This window comes from Vidua chalybeata, chromosome 5 (genome assembly GCF_026979565.1).
Source record: "Vidua chalybeata isolate OUT-0048 chromosome 5, bVidCha1 merged haplotype, whole genome shotgun sequence".
In the NCBI taxonomy this organism is placed as follows: Eukaryota; Metazoa; Chordata; class Aves; order Passeriformes; family Viduidae; genus Vidua; species Vidua chalybeata.
The window spans coordinates 13674363-13693427 of NC_071534.1; the positions used below are offsets into that span (position 1 = coordinate 13674363).

The following is a 19065-nucleotide window of genomic DNA, read 5'->3' on the forward strand; positions in this document are numbered from 1 at the left end:
CCTAGAAACAAAACTTTCCAGGTTTCCAGAGACATGAAGTCCCAGAGGTCTGGAACTCAGCATTAGTGCCTCCACAATATCTCCAGAGGTAACGGAAAGAACAGCCTTCCTATTGAGCGAATACAGACTGAGCGAGTCTCCCCTTTGCTGTCTACAAGCTGCTGAGGCAAGCAAGGGCCTTGGCAGTTATTAATAACCCCATCTCCAGACATGCTGGAGAAGTGTGTAGTCACGCTTCCCTTTAGAAAGCTGTAATCTGTCAGAACATGTTGCTAAGAATACACGTGCAGAATATTACGCATCAGGGAGGGGGTAGACCTCATCTGTTACCTCCTAAAAATCTTTTTATAGAAATCACCTAAAAATAGCCTGGAAGCCTAACAGGGTATGTGGTTCAGTTTTTAAGAAATAAAAATAAAAGTTCTGTGGTACCTTCAATTGCAACTTTTCAGAAGTAGGATTTAAGTTACAAGATTTGTCATTACGGGGATGTTCTAAAAGCGCACATTTCCAGAATAAAATCCTTACAGAAAAAAGTATGTCATTGAAAACAAGCAGTACAGACTGTAGCATCAAATTAAAGCTTCACATTAAAGCTTTTGTTGATCTTTACAGTCTCTTTACAGCCACCAACCTACAATATCTCACAATATTAGGAGACTTTTGGTCACGTTCATCAGGAACTTTAGAAACTCTACTTTTTCAAACTTGTGTCTGAGGAGACCACACGTATCTGCAAGTGTGTGTCTGTATGTAGTCCTTAGGAAGTACATATGGCACTGAAGAGTAAAAAATTGTCTTTAATAAAGCAAATAAATTGATGTAGGAAACAGTAATGTAGGAGAACCACAGCAGTCTTATATTGTAATCACGACTAATATACTCAAGCATATCAAGTTTTAGTATTTTGTATTGGGAGACAATTTCTAAGGGGCTAGGGAGGTTTTAAAATTGTTTTTGAGAGTTGCAGCTCCATATAGAGAAGATTTTTTAAAAGTGTCTTGCACTGGAGAAAGAAACTGTGAAATTTACAGTGGTCTTCAGTTGTGAAGAGAGTTCATTTCACCTTTTCCACTGCACAGCAAAGAATTTTTGTCTCCTGCACGGGTGAACAATGCCCTTTTGAGAAAACAGCCAAGAATCAGAGTTGTCAACCACAGTCATCATCCCTGAGTTTAGGCAATCTTTTAAATCTACGACAATTAAATCAAAAGCATATTCAAGAAAAGTCAGAGAAGCCTTCATTTTACTTAGTATTTCCTAGGAAGGAAATAAAGGCCTAATGCACTTGCAAGAGGCTCACACACATTCACAAGTAGCACACATTGCATTTGTATACAGGTGTGCCACTCTGCAGCTGAGCAGGAGAAAGTCAAGAATCCTGAGCATTTCCCACATTGTCACAAACTGCTCCCAACAAGCCTGACTTTGAAATCTGTTTACCCCTATTATGCCTATGGATAAGATATTTCTGAAGCCCACTCTTTAAATGAAGATTAATTCCTTTCTTTTAATTTCCAGAGTGCACCTGTTTCAGACAGTTTCTTACCATTTTATTTTTTCAGCCACTGTCCTTGAGTTTAAAATCCTCAAAGTGTTTTATCTGTCCATCAGTAGAACCACTGTCTTGCTTGTATCGGGTGATTGCTTCAATGTGTAGGATGCTGCTCTCATCCTAGTATAAAGATTTCCTCATGGGAATCATGAGCTAGTACACAGCAGAAAATACATACAACTGTGTTGCTTCTGTTTAGTGCATGAGCCCAGAGAAGATGCCTCTGTAGCTGCACACAGAAACTTGCTGGAATTACAAAGTGAGTTCATCTCCACAAATCTAGAGGGGCTTTTTAGTGGTGCTGTGATTTCTCACCTTGGTTGCATCTCTCTAAGTAGTGTGTAAAACATTTTGACCCATCTCTGTCCCCTTTTTCTATGGTGTAATGATCTAATATTGCAGGGAGCCCCAAAATGGATGTCTTCCATCTTCCTTTGTATAGAAAAATACTCAAGAAACCTTTGTCAGCACTACTGGGAGTGATCAGCTCTTGACTACTGATTTCTGGCTATACTTCTGCTCTACTGCTGGAAGTTATCAGTGTAACTACAACTCTGCAACTACAGACCAAAGTTAAACAGTGCTGAAATTGTGAGGCTTTCACTGATGACAGGACAAAATTGCAGTACCACAGTCAATGACCAGAAAAGATGCAATCGTTGGAAGCTTTCTGGAAGAGGTTGCAGCCTTCCAGGAGACACTAACCAAGAGTCTCCAAAAGGTAATGCTGTGACAGGAATGGAGATAGAGTCTGCTGATGTGACTTAGATGCTTCGTGGATGTGTAAATGCCTAAAGTGCTGCAGCCATTTCAGATACTAGAGCAGCAGGTCAGACAATTGGTTTTTGTCTTTTCTTCTTGTCTTTTATCAATGTTGTGTAAATATAACCTTTTCTTTGAAACGCTTTGTGACTCAGTCTATGAAAGAAGTAGAGCAAGTAGCCCCACAGCAGCAGTGTGCCTGGGACATTCAGGTGAGTCTTCTGTATGCCTTGAATATTGGAAACATGCAATTTCATCTACATAAAATTCACAGGCCTTCCCTGTGGGAGACTGTTACAGGTACTGTGAAGACCTGGCTGGCTGAACAGAGGAAGCTGCTGCAGCCACTGTGCAATTTAACCTGGAAAGCAAGCAGGCTATGCTTGCAAGCTTGTGAAATAACCAATAATGTTAAAGATGTCCCTTCAAATTATGAGATTAGAGGGGGTTATTTTGCAGCTAATATAAGACTGTGGCATCTTGGCACATTCCCAGGACCAGCAGGTGCACTGCTGCCTGTTGCTGGGGCATTGTGCCCTCTCCCTCAGTGAACAGCTGCTGCCAATGCTGAGGTTGCCTCAATGCCTCCTGTGTGGGTTTGAGCTCCCAAAACTCTCCCAACACGGGGCCCACCAGAGTGAGCAGTCAGAGTTTGACCAAGGGTCTCATGAGGAGCGGCTGAGGGAGCTGGGGGTGTTTAGCCTGACAGAGGCTCAGGGGGGCCTCTTCATTCTCTACAACTACCTGAAAAGAGGTTGTAATAAGGTGGGGGCTGGACAACCTGTGACAGTGTTGTCCACAGTAGCCAGTTATTGGCTTGTTGCCAATACCACACCAGGTAACGAATCTGGGTTCTTGTGGACAACAGCACAAGAGGAAGCAGCCTCAAGCCAGGGACGTTCAGGTTGGACATCATGAGGAATTCCCCCACAAGAACGACTGTTAAACATTGGAACAGGCTCCCCAGGGAGATGGTGGAGTGACCATCACTGGAGGTGTTCAAGAAATAACCAGACATGGCACTTACTGCCATGGTCTAGGTGTCAAGGTGCAGATGATTGGACAGGATTGGACTGGATGATCTCAGAGGTCTTTTCCAACCTGATTCCGTGAATCTGTGTTTGTGTGTCCTCTTGCTCCCCCGGCCGGCCCGGCCTAGCCCTTCCTGCATCCATATTATGGAACGCCTCGGGGCTCGTCGCCGGTGCCGGAGCAGCGCTGAGGGCAGAAGGAGAGGCGGGCGGAGGCGGTGACGGTGCCCCCTCGCCGCCCGCACTACGAGTCCCGGCGTGCCGCGGCCGAGCCGCCGCCGGAGCCGGAACGGGCGCGCGGCGCCGCTTCCGCCGGCGGGGCTGGCGCAGGGCTGGCGCGGGGCTGGCGGTGCCCGCGGGAGCGCCGGGCAAGGCCGGAGAGACTCTGCGTCGTTTCGGAGGGGCTGAACCCTGTGCGGCACGCTCAGGACTTTTATAACGGGTACTCTTTTGCCTGCTTTGACGGATTAGTGACTTGGTTTGTTAGTAGTGCTAAATATCTTCTTTAGTTCTAAGCCTCAGGTTTGATGTTCCCGCGTGTTGCTGGCACAGGCGTTGGAGTTTCCTGGGCGCTGTCTCAGGGCTGGGACTGTTCCCGTTCAAACTGGAGCGCTCCTCGCAGTGGGACCGGGAGCGGGCAGGGAACGGGCTGACCCCTGTCCTTGGACCGAGACCCGCCGCGTTCCTCGCACCCTTTTTGAGCTTCTATGGGCAAGTTATAAACAGCTCTGTAGGTGCTGGTGTTCCCCTAACTTCAGCAGCATTGGCGCAGATAAAAAAAATGCTGAATAATTATATGTTGAAATTGGAAAATGCACATTTCTGGTGATGTTCTGAAGCCCAAAGTACGAAGTACTCTTAAAAGGTTCTATTTTTTTTTTTTTTTAATGTGTATGTCCTTAAACTGTTTCCAGTTACGTTTCTCTAGGTTTCATTATAAGTTTCTATTTAAAGCCATTTTTTTTTCAGTAGACAGTGAAAACATAAGGTGTCCTTCTGCTTCTGTGAAATTTTGGGTAACATTTAAGGTATTCTAAATGGTGTTTCTGAGTTTTCAGGTGTATTGCTGAGATGGAAGAAACTGATAACTGCATTTAGAGAGCTTTTTAACTACAGCAAGTGTAGTTTATAAGTATTTATATTTTTGTACTGGGTGATGATATTTATTAACAAGAAAAGACTATTTCATGAGTAATATTATGGGGTGTGCAGAAGGAAGGATGCAAATTTTAGGTGGGTGAGTACCAGTAGGAAAGCCTGTGAGAAGGCACAGGCACGGAAGCTTTTTTTTAAAGTTGAACCTTCAAGGACTCCCTCTCAGTAAATAAAGTCTTGTGCTACTTTTGACTGTTAAGGAGACAGGTACCATTATCTTAAGTGATAAGGGCTTGTAAACAATTGACAATGAAGAATTATGTTGCACAATTTTTTTTCTTAAGATATTCAAGAAATTTAATTGTTTGAGTCTTTTGTATCCTGAGTAGTTATGAAATCGGTTTCTTTCAGAAGGTGTTCTGCAGAGAAAAAGTTCTTTGAGTTCCATCTTGTCCAGGACTGGTTTCCTCTGCTGTCACCATGGCAATATCACTTAGAACTGCATGGTCCAGCCTCCTTTGGATGCGTTCAGCAGCAACCTGTAAGCAGGTCCCACTGCAGAGTAAGTACTGATGAAATTGTCACGTCCTATATTAAAATTTGTTCCTTGAGAACCTCCTTCTTGTACTGTTTAAAGTAATGGAAATATGGAATTGATTTTTCTATTTGAACAGAATCAAGTCTGTTAGTCTGTGCTCTATTCTAACAGTAATCTAAAGGATATTTTTATTTGTTTTTTCTTTTTTTTGTGCTTCTAAAACCTTCATGGTCCAAATAGTATGCTCCCCAAATTATTGATTAGCTTGTAAATACTACCCTCTTACCACTGATTATCATTGAAGATTTAAATTTATTTTTTCAGACTTAGAAAAGTAGTGAGAAAAGGCTATAGTAAAATCTCATTATTTAACATAAAAAGAGAAGTAGAAGCAAGCAGTACTATTTCTTAGATTTTTGTCCATGTTTTAGATGTCAATAGAAAGACATAGGGAAGATAGTAAAGTTGGTAGAAAAGACAGTAATGGGGAAAATAGAATAGACATGTTACATTTTAGAGATAAGTGGGCAAGGAAGGGAAAGAAATTTTAGGAAGAACTATAAACTAGTTGCAGTTTACCATAACTCAACTCCTTAATAACTAAGAATAGTTTAATTAGAAGAACTGAAGAGTGGAAGTGCTAACAGTAATTCTGAATTTAAGAGTTTGCATCTAAAATATTTCTGAGAGGACAATAGCTACACAAAAGTTTCTTCTTGGTTTTTTCAGCCTTCGCAGTCTTTACACAATGAATGCTCTCTCCCTGTGCTAGGAGCATCCATGAAGAATAATCCTATTTGAATTAAAGGATGGTCTAAATAAAATAATGTCAGATAAAGTTGAAATCTTTTTATGATTTAACAGAAAGCTCAGAACATGTGAAGACTTGTGATCATAATTTTGTTCTAAAAGTGTAGTTGTTGAAAAAGCTTTACTGGACACAGAAATTTCCATGTGGACTTGTGTCACGTTCCAGCAATAAAGGAAGGAGGTTCTCAGTGGAAGTTAACTCCAGGCATGTCCCAGGCCTGCCTTAGGCATGCAGACCTGCATTGTTGTGGAAGGCAATGCCTACAGGATGATTCCTGTGTGAGGGGCTATTGAACACCTTATATTAGGCTTATGTTTGGACTCTGTGATCTTAAAAGTCTTTTCCAACCTAAATTATTCCATAATTCTATTAAAAAATGGGAATCAAACCATGGGGAAGAGACTTTGAGTGGTCTCTGATCCGAGCTCCTGCTCAAAGCAGGGCAGCTCTGCAGTCGTCACATTAGGTTGCTCAGGGCTTGCTGGGTCTTTGAAATCTCCAAGGACAGACAACTCACAAACCTGCCTAAGTCACCATCCCCCCAGCTGGCTGTCCTCATGAGGAAAACATTTCTTTACATATCAAGTCAGAGCCCCTCCTTTTTATTTTTATAATAAAGATTGCTATGCATGAAATTATGACCTTCCCTCTAAGTTGTAAGGGTCTTTACATATATAAAGGATATTTCCTGATGGTGAATTCTATAGGTATTTTGTTAATATAGTGATTTTACTCAGGAAAACAATACAACTAGGAAGGTAAGTATAGGTCATAGCTGCCTGCATACTGTGTTTTTTTGACTGCACTGTCAGGAAGCTGTGTACTAAAATGGACTTCTATTTAGACAGTATTTTGGTTATGTTAATCTAAAACTGAATATGATTACAATCCCTGATTAAGACTTGTAACAGAATGCAAATTGAAAGTGTAAACCTACTTAATTGGGCACAGCTCTTCTTGTTTCTACATCAGAGTTCTTTACTTGGGTTTTTATTGCAGATGGAGCTGTGTATCATGCTTGCCATAAATCTACATACTCAGTTCTCCCTGAGGACTACAATTGGTATGTAAACATGCTTTGATGTGTGGCCTTTTCATGTAACGTTTTTCGCTCTGTCCTGAAGTAATCATATAATAGTATCAAACACATCTATTGCCAATATTGGATATATATAATAATTTCAGCTAAAGTGCTGTCTGATAGTAATGGTTATGAACTTAATGTTTCAATGTAATGAAAAGTTATGCAGGACTCGTTCTAAACATGTTGATGACTCCTAGTACCCCTGCAGTTTTGTTTGTGGAAGAGCAAAATTAGCTTAGAGTAGTCATTTCCATTGATGCTTGTTGTTAAGACAAGGCCCAGGTATTTCTGTGCTGCTGTGGGGGAAACCTGTGTAAAAATGGGAAAAGATTATACAAATGTAGTGAGAAATACTGAATTCATTCATCCACAGTTTTAGGAAGCTAAATAAGTCATGGGAAAGGGAAGGAAGGTGAGAAAAGTTATATTCTCGCAATGAAATTCTCTGTAGGACTTCTTGTTCAGCATTTTTTACATAATAGAAAATTTGGAACTCCAAACAGAGCTTTGTTTCCTGTTTATTTCATTACAGATGCCATACATCTTATAAAGCCATGCTGTCCTAGATATCATTATCCCCATCTGTTTAGAGTTTTATATGCCGCTATTTAATTGTTAAGATTTTTTTCAACTTATATTTCCAGCTGTTTTAATAATTTATTTTAGCCCTTTTTTCCTCTCCATCGAAAAAGAAAAAGGAAGATGACTAAGGAGATAAAAAATTGGAGGTTAGGATCAAATTTTTATGACCCTTATTTTATGGAAGATTATTAAGGATTCATAAATGCAGGGTCAAATCCAGTTTTCTTTGGGACTTGGACTGCTCAGTTGTTTAGTACTTCTGAAAGTTACGAGACTTTTTTTATTTTTATAGCAAAGTGGAACTTGCAGTGACATCCGATCTGAAGACAGTTGTCTGCTACCACCCTTCGCTTGAGATTCCATATGAGCATACAAAAGTATGTCCAAGTGTGCACATTTATATTTCTTACTCTTGTAAGAGGAATTTAGTAGTTCATAGGTTTGAGTCTTTAGAGCATCTCTTTTAATTTGAAATACTTTTTAGTACGTGATCAGCACATCTGTGAAGTAAATGACTGATGAATATAGCTGCTGCCACAAGGAGGAATTTACTCTTAGCTGAATTGAGGGAAGGTTGCAGAGTGAGAAAAGCTCAGGTATCGAGGCATAAAGAAGCTCTAGTAGAATTAAACAAGGCACTAAAACACTTGTGCACTACAGAGAAAATAGTGTCTGTCTGTGCAGATACTACTCAGAGAGGATGATTGGAATGCAGGTTATGGCTCATGTGTCCTACTGCCCAAGAGGATACCAAAAATACTGCTGCTACTGTTCTCAACTCAAAATTTAAGTTCCATTCAGCATTGAGTTAATAAAAGCCACAAAGAACTTAAAATATTGATTTTTATCTAACAGCAGTACTTTCAATGTATTCTTTACATTGATGAAAATAAATCTATTGTAGTGGTTTAACACCTAGATAAATATTTCTAGTGTACACTTTTTTTGTTTGAATTTCCAGTTCTCATGTAGTAGTAAAATACTGCAGCTGGCAGCTGTGTTGCTGAAGTACCCAATGTGAGAATTCTCCATTGAAGCCTAAACCATTTTAGCCTGCAAATTACATAGCAGTATTTTTAAATCTGTCAGTTGCACATATCTCAAGAAAAAACAGGTAAAACAAGGGAAAGTATTTGTCATAGCGGTATTAGTTACGTTTCCAATTGAAAACAAACAACTTGGTCTTACCTGTTGCATAAAAAATTAGGAAGTGACAATCTTCTCAAAGGTAAATGTCCTCTAAAAGATTTTTAGCAATGATGATAGTTGCTAATATTCTGACTGGGAATGGTGTGGATACTTCTGTGTTAGTAGAACTGAAGCGCATGATTCAGCTAGTGAATTGTAAGTTTGAGATCTGCAATCATGACTACAGGAATGCAGGTTTTAGGGGCAGGGTCATCAGCTGTAGACCCTAGGGTAAATAGATGTATCTAGACATCTGCTCCACAGTGGTATGGTTTCATTTGGGGTGGGAAGGTAAGGACAATAAACAGCCAGTGCAATTGCAGGTAGTTTTCTGTATTTTTTTTCATTTCAGCTGTTAAATAGCATTACAGATTACTCTTACGTAGCTTGGCTTTTTTACTTTCTCTATTAAATAAAACAAGGAGAAACAGGACATACATATACATTACTGTTTTGCTAGCCCATACCACGGCCAGATCCAGTGAATAATAAAGAAGAAAACCTTGATCAAGTTTTAAAATCCAGATTGAATGAAAAAGAGCTAAAGAACAGTAGAGGTCCTACAATTGAAGAGCTCAGCAAAATGTTTTACACAACAAAACATCGCTGGTATCCTGTGGGACAGTAAGTATTTTCTTTTTGATTTCTTTGTTCCTTTTGGAAGTAAAGGGAAATACAGGAGTAATTTAATGACCAGATTCAACCTAGGATGAGTCATGTCAGACAAGATACCTCTAGCATTTGGGCTGCTACATAAAATTTTCAATGCAGTGTTGGGTGAATGGAAGACTATATTTAATGAGAGGGTTTTTTTATCACTGCTCCTTTGATAGACTTTGCCACTTTTTTCTGTAAAATATGTGACAGTGTAGAAATTTCTCATATATCCAGCTAGCTACTGCTTTGACTCATTTACTAAGTTCCATAACAGAATCTAGTATGTAAAATACCCTCAATGGACATAACCAAATACAGCTTGGAAACATGCATTGCCTATTGCTTAGCAACCTCAGTGGGATGATTCTCAGACTTACAAGTAGTAGAAGTTTTTCATTTGCAATGGTGAAAAGTGCTCTTCAATGTGCCTGGAGTTCAGAAATGGAGGAGGAGGAGAGGTGCACATACACATGACCGAGCTTAAAGAGGAACTCTGGACATTCAGGTATACTAATGGAAACAAGCAGCATTCTGGTTTGTGTTACACCCTTCCACTCCGTATGCCATCTTTCAAGAGCTGCTAATTTTATAGCTATGGAGACATAATACAGGCAATTTTTTGTTGTTGTTGTCCACAGAAAACTTTTTAATTAACATGCTTTGGGAATAGATATAAGGAATGGAAAGATAGGACTCTTATGACTAAAGGGTAGTTGTCACTTTGATGAAGATCAGACAGGATCTGCCTTGTTTAGCATGCATAATTATGAGGAAAGTATGGATCATTATTTGTTAAGAAGAATTTGGTTTTTAGTTTTGCTGCAAAATACTACACTATTATTTAGCATACAGTCTGGCACAGCTCCTTTGAACATCTTTGTTCTATAGCAATCATTTTAGCCAAAGGCAAGGCTGACCATGTAATAAAATTAACTTCACACAAAGGATTAAGAATAAACAGCAGCCTTTCTGCCTATTCAGCTGTAGAACTGATTGGATTATTGCGTGCTTGTAGCAGATGTAGCAATAGAAATGAGTAGCATTGTGTAACTCCACAAACAAGAGAGATGACATCTAATGAGTGGTGATGGATTGTGCTCGTGTATCTTGTATTTCACTTCCTTGTGTAACCTCAGATCACTCTCTGGGGCAGAAATACCACAAAAATAAAGGCTGTCCACAGCTTGCACTCACTGCAACATTTCTTTTTTCTTTTAGGTTTCATAGAAGACGCAAGAATCCTAATCCTCCTAAAGACCGATAACAAAGATAACTTCTTGTTCATCAGGACTTTGCTGTAATTTTGATTGGAAATAAAAGTTACAGAAGGTGACATGTTTGGCTGTAAGAGAACATGCTTAACTTGATTTGACTGTTATTTTCTACTAAAAGCAGCGAAACGGCACTGACAATATAGGGAGTCAATGAAGGCAGTTGTGTATTCCTGGTCAGCAAATGGACTAGTCTTAGATCAGGATGTAATAGGGATGCAGTGCTCTGATTAAATTCAAGAGGTCAGAGATCAAGTGAATCCATACAAGTCTTGTGTCAAAGTGGGAAGTCTAGAAATGGATGTGTTAGGGTTTGGTGGTTTTGAGTGGGATAGTAATTTTTTTCTTTTAGGAAACTAGTAAGGTGAGCTTGAATATTGAAGTATTAATGAAATAGTGTTTATGAAAAATATTGTATAAGGTATTTGTGAAAACAAATAGTTTTTCTTCTTCTGTTACACTTGTGAGATACCTGGTTCTATGTTTAATTCTACATCAGCCAAGTGATTGTATTTAAGCCTGTTGTGTAATGGAAAACTGGCCAACTTGGTTAAATTTTAGCATCCAAGACACAGTAACTTACTCTTCTAAATCATCCAGCATTCTCAGATATCTGAGAACTTCAGTGTGCATTTTGTGGTTCATGGTGGGGCGGGGAGGGGGGGGGGGTTGTTTGTTTAATCCCACTCCAACTACCACTCAGTGAGGATGCTGTGTTCATACCTAAGTTGGAATAGCTGTATCACAGTAGGAGTTTGGTCTGATCCTACTTCATTGTTTTATCATTTTGTAGTGTTTAAATGTTCCTCCTCTTGTAATAGTCTACGTCATGTAGCATTTTTTTCCTTCAGGAAAAGGAAAAAAACCTTTGTTCCATCTACAGTTTTAGGCATCAGCACTCTAATAGAAAGGGCTAGCTTGGAACATTATGCTGCTGCAGAGATCCAGTGACTTCATAAAGCCTTCTTAGTAGATCCTTCTAAATAATCAGAAAATAATTATCTCATGTCCATCATATATTTTTATTGCATTTCCCTTCCAAAGCAATTTGGATAACCTAGGAAGGGGTTTGTTTCTTCTGTTAGTCTAGTGTCATTTTGCCAGCGTGCGTTTTCTACAGATTTTGCTAGAAGTTGAGTACCACTCATCTTCTCAGTTGACATGTTGAGAAACTGTTAGTTTCTAAAGATACTACTGAATAACCTTTATTCCCTTGAACATCCTTTATATGTGAAAAAAGCAATGTTGGATGTGTGTAAAAAGGCTGCCTTTAAATCCTTCTGGAAATTTTTACAGAAAACTAGTGCCAGTGCATTTTTAACTCCAATTTTTGGTAGCTGATAATGATTTATCATGGTAGAGCACGAAATAGTTTTGCTCCTTCGCTCTGTTGTGCTTTATCAGAGTCCATGCTCAAGCCAACATGAGCCAAGTGATTTTGGCTCCTTATTAATGGTGTGTTGCTCACATAATAAATGTGCTGTTGTGAAGTAATGTCTGTGTGGTCTCTGTGAAGGATGGCTGCTTAACTCTGTAAGTTCAATTGCATTAACATAATAGTGGCTTTTTCTGCCTGGAATATAACTTTTTAAATAGATTGTACCAATTTGTAATACAACAAATTTTGGTATTTTCATCAATTTGTGGTGCCTGGTGAGGACTCTGGTGTCTAAGTGGGCTTACATCTCATGCAGTGTTTTATGTTCCAATGCATAAAATTGAGTCCCTTTTATTTTTGGAAAGCTGAGACCTAATTTATCACAATTTGACCTCAGTGTAAGAAGAGATATCCTTGGACTACTTTAAACTTAAAATTATTTTCCCCCATTCTTTTTCCCATATTTTTGCTTACTGCTGCCTAATGCTGCTAAGAAATTTTGCTTTACAGAGAAACCTTTACAGTCATAATCTTCTGTTACGCCATTTGTCTGTTCTTGCCTGTCAAACCCTGTTTGTGATCAAACATCCACAGTCACTGTAGAAATACTGGCTTTCACAAAGTTTCCCAAACACTTTTGGATGCTTTTCAGGCATTTTGAGAGCTAAAAATCTATGATGTGCTTGGCTGCTATCTTTAAAGCACTTCCTCTTCTGACCAGTGGCTGGAAACTGTCTAAAATACGTGTTCAGTACATGTACCCTGTGCCGTTTTGTTACTCATTTGTAACATTGATGTTTTAAAATCTTTCCCTGCATTGGGATGCTGCTTTCAATCTTACTGTGTTTTCTTTTACTAAATATTTTTCCTGGGTTACTCAAGGCATGACACAATTAAAATACTACTCTGACAGTAATCTGAAGCTCTCTTCCTGGTTTTCTAGGTCTCAAACAACTGTCTTTGTTTCTCTTCACTTGAAAACTTGGAATTCAGAATTCATCCACTTGATTAATGTCCCACTTCTATGCAAAAAAAAAAAAAAAATTCAAAGTTAGTTTGGGATTTCTGTTTTCTGTTGCCCTTGTTCTTTGTAATTGAAAACTTAAATTGCGTAAAATTCACAATGTTAAGTCTGTTCTGGCACTTTGTATCCAAGTTTGGGCACTTAGCCATTTGTTTTGTATCTAGTAGCTATTGAGCTCCAGAGCGTCTTAGGCTTGTTGCTGTAGATCGTAGGCAGTTGGGTACATCTTACTGAGGGATTTTTGGTTTTTAAATGTCTCACTAAAAGTTTCCTCAGGCCTTGCTTGCCCTGCATGCCACTAGAAAACTCTGTTTCAGTCACGTATCAAAATTTTTGCCCTTAATTCACAGAATCACAGAATTGTTAGGTTTGGAAGGGACGTCTGGAGATCATGTTGTCCAACATTAGTGCTAAGGCAAGGTCACCTGCAGCAGGTGACAGGAACACAGCCAGGGGCATTTGGAATGTCTGCAGAGGAGAAAACTCCACAACCTCCTTGGGCAGCCCGTTCCAGTGCTCCCGAGCAGGAATTTGGACCACGTAAATCGCAGTTCAATTAATCTTGGTGCCTTAGTGAAAAGAATTCTTTCTTCTCCTCTAATTATCCCCAGATTAAAACAAAACGGATGCTTTAAAGACGGTTTTTTCCCTTCGGTGTGCGGCGCGGGAGCTGCTGTGTGCGGCACCACCGGGAGGCAGCAGCGCCCAGGGCCGGAGCGGGAGCGGGGCCGGGCTCTGCGGGCAGCCTTAGCCCCGAGAGGCGGCCGTGGGTGCTCCCTTAGTGACACTCGGGAGCACTGCGGCAAAAGGAGCTCCCTAGCACCTCCCAAAGGGCTTGCATTTAAAGGGTCAAAGGTTTTTTGCCTGTTTGCTTTAACTTTTGTAGGGTCTCTCAGAGACCAAAAAAAAAAGCTCCACCATCCCAGTCTGGGGAAAAAATGAGCTGAAGTGGGGCAGTAATGTGACCCATGTGACAAGTGTCATGACATTGTTTCACTTCCCCATGATTGCAGTGGAGGCAACAGTTACCTATCTGCCCACCCATCCTTGCCTCCTTCCCCACCCTTCAAGCTATTAAGTTCTATAGGAAACTTTTCTCTTGCTGCTGTTATAGTAGGTCTGAACTTCGTCTGTCATGTCCAAATTCTCCTCTACCACAATGAATTGTTGTGGCATGTCATTATACGTCACAGTACCAACTGCTTGTTAAAGCCAGCACTGCATTTCTCAGTTTCTCCAGTCTATGAATTTTAGCAGCTTCTCTGCTGTAATTTCTCACATGCTCATTCCATCCTCAAAACCAATACAAAGTTATAAAATGAAGAGATAAAATAGATGGAGGCTGCATTCCTTATCCCTAATAGATACTGCATATTTTATTTTAATGCTACAATATAACAAAATTGACCTACTGCAAACCCACTAGTCACTATTATAAAGGAACAAAATGTGTACCTATGATACATAAAATTTGGGATTATCTCCAAGATTGAGACAGATACTAATCAGGCATCTAAACCTGAGTTAATCTTCACAGGCTCCCCTTATGGTCAGTCGGCACAGAAAAAGTACATGCACAAGGCAGTTGATCTTATTTTAACATTTTATTGTCTAGAATATGTCACACAGTTGTTCTCTGGAGATGCATTTTTCTTTTCTGTGAAGGGAGGATGAAGATGAGATTTTTTTTATATAGGTAGGGGCCTTTCTCTTTTTTGTCATTATTTTTTTAAATGTAGGAGCACAACTATGCAAAATACTCTTAAAATTCAGATAAAACCATTTTTGGTGTTTCTGCTAGCCTTCAATAATAGTATGTGGTCTGTATATAGGAGCTCTTAGTTTTCTATATAAAGTAACTGACACACATTTAATTTGTAAATGTACACAGTGTATGAGATTTTAATCTCACCTTGTATTTGACCAACCCTGTAATGCTAAAAATAATAAGCTGTTTGGAGAAATAAGATAGTTACTTATTTATGTATCTTTCTGCCACCTCTTATAAAATGAGCCTATTATTTCATCTGTTATCTTTAGGTACTTCTACAAAAACAAACATGATAAATTATGATTTACTGGGCAATTTGCATGGAATTATCTGGAACTTTAAATACAATTGATAGAGAATGTTTGTTCCACTGTGTATAACTACAGCTGTTGGAACACTGCAGATCAGACAGTGGGAGGTATATGGAAGCTGCATGAACTAAATAGCATGTTTGGTTAGCAATTTTGCATCTCATGGCTTCTGAAGGAGTAGAAGTTTATGGTCTGATATGCCACTTTATTAAAGGTCATGATGTAGGTGTATGTATCACAAAGTTTCTTGTTGCGTAGAGACAATACAAGATGTTGGCAGAGCCAATAGAACTAAGAAGCTTTGCCAACTGGTCTTTATCAAACATAAATACAGAAAAAAGTTGTGCTTATATTCAGCTTTTCTGCTTGTCAAGATGAAAAACAGTGTCAGGTCAGAGGCAGTTTACCTTTTAAATAAGACCAGTTTTGACTGCTACCAAAGTTTAATTACTCAGCAAAAGGATCCCCCTACCAGCAAAATGTGAGATGATTAAAAAAATTGTGCAAGAACTGTTTTTTAGCATCTCTTCTGCTAAAACTAATAAAATCTTGACCATGAAAGTTACAGAGAAAAATTAAAAGAACAGTGAAATGTTATTGCACTAAGCCATTACCGTGTTGAATAAAAATTAACCTAAGTAAAAGATTAAACTATTGAAGCATGACCCTCCTGTACAAACATGTATTTCCTACTCACTAATGGTTACAAAACAGAGCTTAATAGTTTCATGCAAAGATGAGTGTTTCTTGAACAATCCTAGTCATTAGCACTAAGTTTTTTAAACACTGCTGAGGTTTCTTGTCTTAAAAATTACTAGTTTCTCATTCAAATGTGTTTGATTTGTTTAAACAAATAATATGCTAAGTACTGTTTTTCTGAAGCCAGCATCTGTAGGAGTTACACTGCATCAGAGCAGTGCTGCAGGAGTGGTCTTCACCTTTGCTTTAGTTAAGACAAACTGATGATTGTTATTGAATAATAAACAAATGATAGGAAAAAGATTTCCTTGACCCTTAATTAATTAACATTTGTTTGGTTGGTATAAGTAACATAAGGCTTCATATCCTTTTTAAAATTTATTTTGTAATTTTTAATACTGACTGGTTTCAGTATAGGTTCATTTGTTATTTTCCAAGAATAGATGTTTACAGAATCCCCTTTTCCCCATGCCATTTTTCCTACAGTTAAAGATCTGGCATTAGTGATGGAGTAACAGAGTGGTAGCAAGTTCCACAAAATTTAGAACTAGATTAAGAAAAAAGGATTTCCTCTACAGAGTAGAAGCACAGAGCAAATAAAATTAATGGAAAAGTCATCATAAGCAGAGATCAGAAAAATGACAGAGAAATTGCCTCTCTAGAGCATATATTTGTATTTAAATACTGAAAGAAACACACTGTAGTTTTGGCTGCATGGGGTAACAAGTCACTGGCTTTATATGGCCATATGTGTTCAAGATTTGAAGTGAACCCAGAGAGGCCACTGGTAAGGCTGAAAGGTGACACCATAGGCTGTGAAGAGAAGAGCAGCAGTGGTTAGTGCCTTCACAGTGCCTAGCCAGGCCCTGTCCGGTCCAGGGATAAAAGCTTGAATTGTTAGAACTGGGTGAGTGTTTTGTTTCAATACGACCAAGATTTTAACTTAACGACTTTGTGGAAATTATGCAGGAAAAGCCTTGTGTTTCTTTACCAGTGCTGAATTTATTCTACAGTGAAATAAATTCACTCTGGCAGGTGAAACCAGGACCCTGGGCTTCACCACACCGAGGTGGCGCGCCGGCAGCAGAGAGACGTTCGGGAGCCCTCTGGGCATGTTGTTAACTGTGGCAGTCTGGGAGCAAAGCTCAGGCCCCTGCTGCTGCTCCCACACCTCCACAAGCCCTCCTGAAAGCAATGGCTTCCCACTGCTGCAGGGACAGCACCAAGCAGCACTCCCAAGGTCACATCTTGCTTGACTTCACAAGACGTGCTCTTCTAAACCAGCCAAGCTGGCTGCGCCCTCAAAGCTTACCACATCCCAGAGTGTGCAACACGTACCTCACTCTGATGCTAGGAAAGCACCCTTCTCACAGCCTGTGGGACAGTTTCACACCATTTCACAAACTTCAAACTGGAAGATAACACAGAAAAATCAGAATTGCATGTTGGCTCTAGATGGGCACCAGAAGGAGTCCAAGGAGCACTGTGGGATGTGAATATGGGAGTCTGCTCTATAGGGAACTAGTGTGAATATAAGCCATATATATTCCTCTTACGTTCCCAGTATAAGTCCTTCTTGACATCAGGGACATTCTTTTTAATTTAGAAATACAAAGTTGCTCTCTGAAATCAGGTAGTGTGAACCCACAGCATTTTTAGAGATTACCTGATCTTAGATTACCTTTGTCTGTTCAGAGTACCAAGTCTAAATGAGTCTGGTACAGGCTTATACATACAGCAACTCACAGATGTAGTTTTTTCTAAACAATTTCAGTCACCAGTCCAGCATCTCCCATTCAGAGATGCCCCAGTTGAGACTCCTGTAAAAATAAAAGGATTTTTCTTCTGAATAAACAAATATGCAGAGAAGAAAGTGCATTTCTGTAATACCAAACAAAATCTGCATTTAGGAGCAAGCATCTTCTTACACTTATATGTTGGAATAAACCATACCAGAGGTCACTAAATGTCATTGTTCTGTAATTTTCAATCTTCAGAGGATCAAAGAAATCTGAAGAAATGGTTCAAGTTGAGACACTTGGCAAAATAATGAGGTACAAGGCTCCCAAAGTTTTCTGGAGGAAAAAAGCTTACAGCAATTGGACATAATTCTTAAATCTTCCTTTAGGCATTAATGAATACGAATGTGTATCCTTTTTAGGGTTCATGAAACGTCAACAAAAGAAAATAGTAGTCTAAAAACCAAAGAGCTGTTTTTCAGTTCTTCCCAGGGCATAAGGGTTTTGTTTATTCAAAGATCTGTAACACTGACAAATAAGCTGTTTCCTTTAAATACCTTGCCAAGTGTTGTTTTTGTTTGGTTTTTTTCCTGTTCAGCTGTACTTGTATGATAAATTAATTTGCTAGAAATACACTACCAGTTTAGCATAGATTATTTTAACCATTAATCTCTTTACCTGGCATATTTTGCCCCCTTAGAGCAGTTAGAGCAGCCCAAGGAACTGATCTTAAAATGTCCAAGGACATTAAAAGATACACTTCAGTCAATTGCTGAAGTGTAGCTCAGAAGCATAACTGATCAGTCATTTGAAGAATTTCATTGTTGTTGCTATGCCTTTTTGATCAGCCAGTCCAAAGGGATTTCATTAACACCTCACTTGTACCTCTGACTAAGAAGAAATTTTTAATAGCTTGTGAAAGCCTCTAGAAATAAGCTATTTTTAAGTACTAAGCATATGAATGCAAATTGAGTAGAAACAGCTGTTATTTACATTCTTTGGACACATGATTTCACTCCCTGATGGATAGGGGAAGAAAAAAAGCCACTGAAAGACTGAAATGCCCTTAAAGAAATTGGGAAATTTGGGATCTAATAAAAATACATGCAATGAACCACATTGTTGGGTGGTATGAACTGGTAAAGTTTTCCAGGTTTGCCACCATAACATTATACAGCCCACCTGCCAGAAGGACTTGAAGATCTCTATGTATTTCTTGGAGAAAGTAGTGGAGAGGTTGAAGGAATGAATATGCTGAAACAAAGGCATATGAACAAATTCCTGTTTCAGCCTTTTATGCAATAGCTAGCTGATAACCTGGCATTTTCAAAAATAGTCTCCCAGAACAAAGCCCCCATTGACAACAAGATTTTGCTATGGATTTATGTTAGAGATTATGTTGTGAAAAAAATTATAAAAGCTCCTGAAAAATGTAAGCAGCATATTCTAGACCAGTGTGCCTGAAAGTAGAGGACAGTGCTGGAGGGAAAGGAAAGCACAGTGTGAAATTTGCACCCTTCATGAACTCAAGCTTTTTACTGGCCTGGCAGAGGCCCTACTGCGTGTCCT

The 19065-nt window shown here is 39.3% G+C and overlaps 1 protein-coding gene across 3 annotated transcripts; it reads left to right on the top strand.

Annotated features, from left to right (window-relative positions):
* The first annotated feature begins 3667 nt into the window (after positions 1-3667).
* Positions 3668-10636, top strand: MRPL42 (mitochondrial ribosomal protein L42). 3 transcript variants are annotated; one of them, XM_053942800.1, is made up of 6 exons: positions 3668-3790; positions 4855-5005; positions 6792-6855; positions 7751-7835; positions 9107-9270; positions 10522-10636. In XM_053942800.1, the coding sequence occupies exons 2-6, from the start codon at positions 4924-4926 to the stop codon at positions 10565-10567; spliced, it is 441 nt and encodes a 146-aa protein (XP_053798775.1). In that variant the 5' UTR covers positions 3668-3790; positions 4855-4923; the 3' UTR covers positions 10568-10636. The 3 variants fall into 3 exon arrangements, with proteins under 3 accessions (XP_053798775.1, XP_053798776.1, XP_053798777.1); XM_053942801.1 differs by having other exon boundaries at positions 4858-5005; XM_053942802.1 differs by lacking the exon at positions 3668-3790 and adding an exon at positions 4132-4213.
* The last annotated feature ends 8429 nt before the right edge of the window (positions 10637-19065 follow it).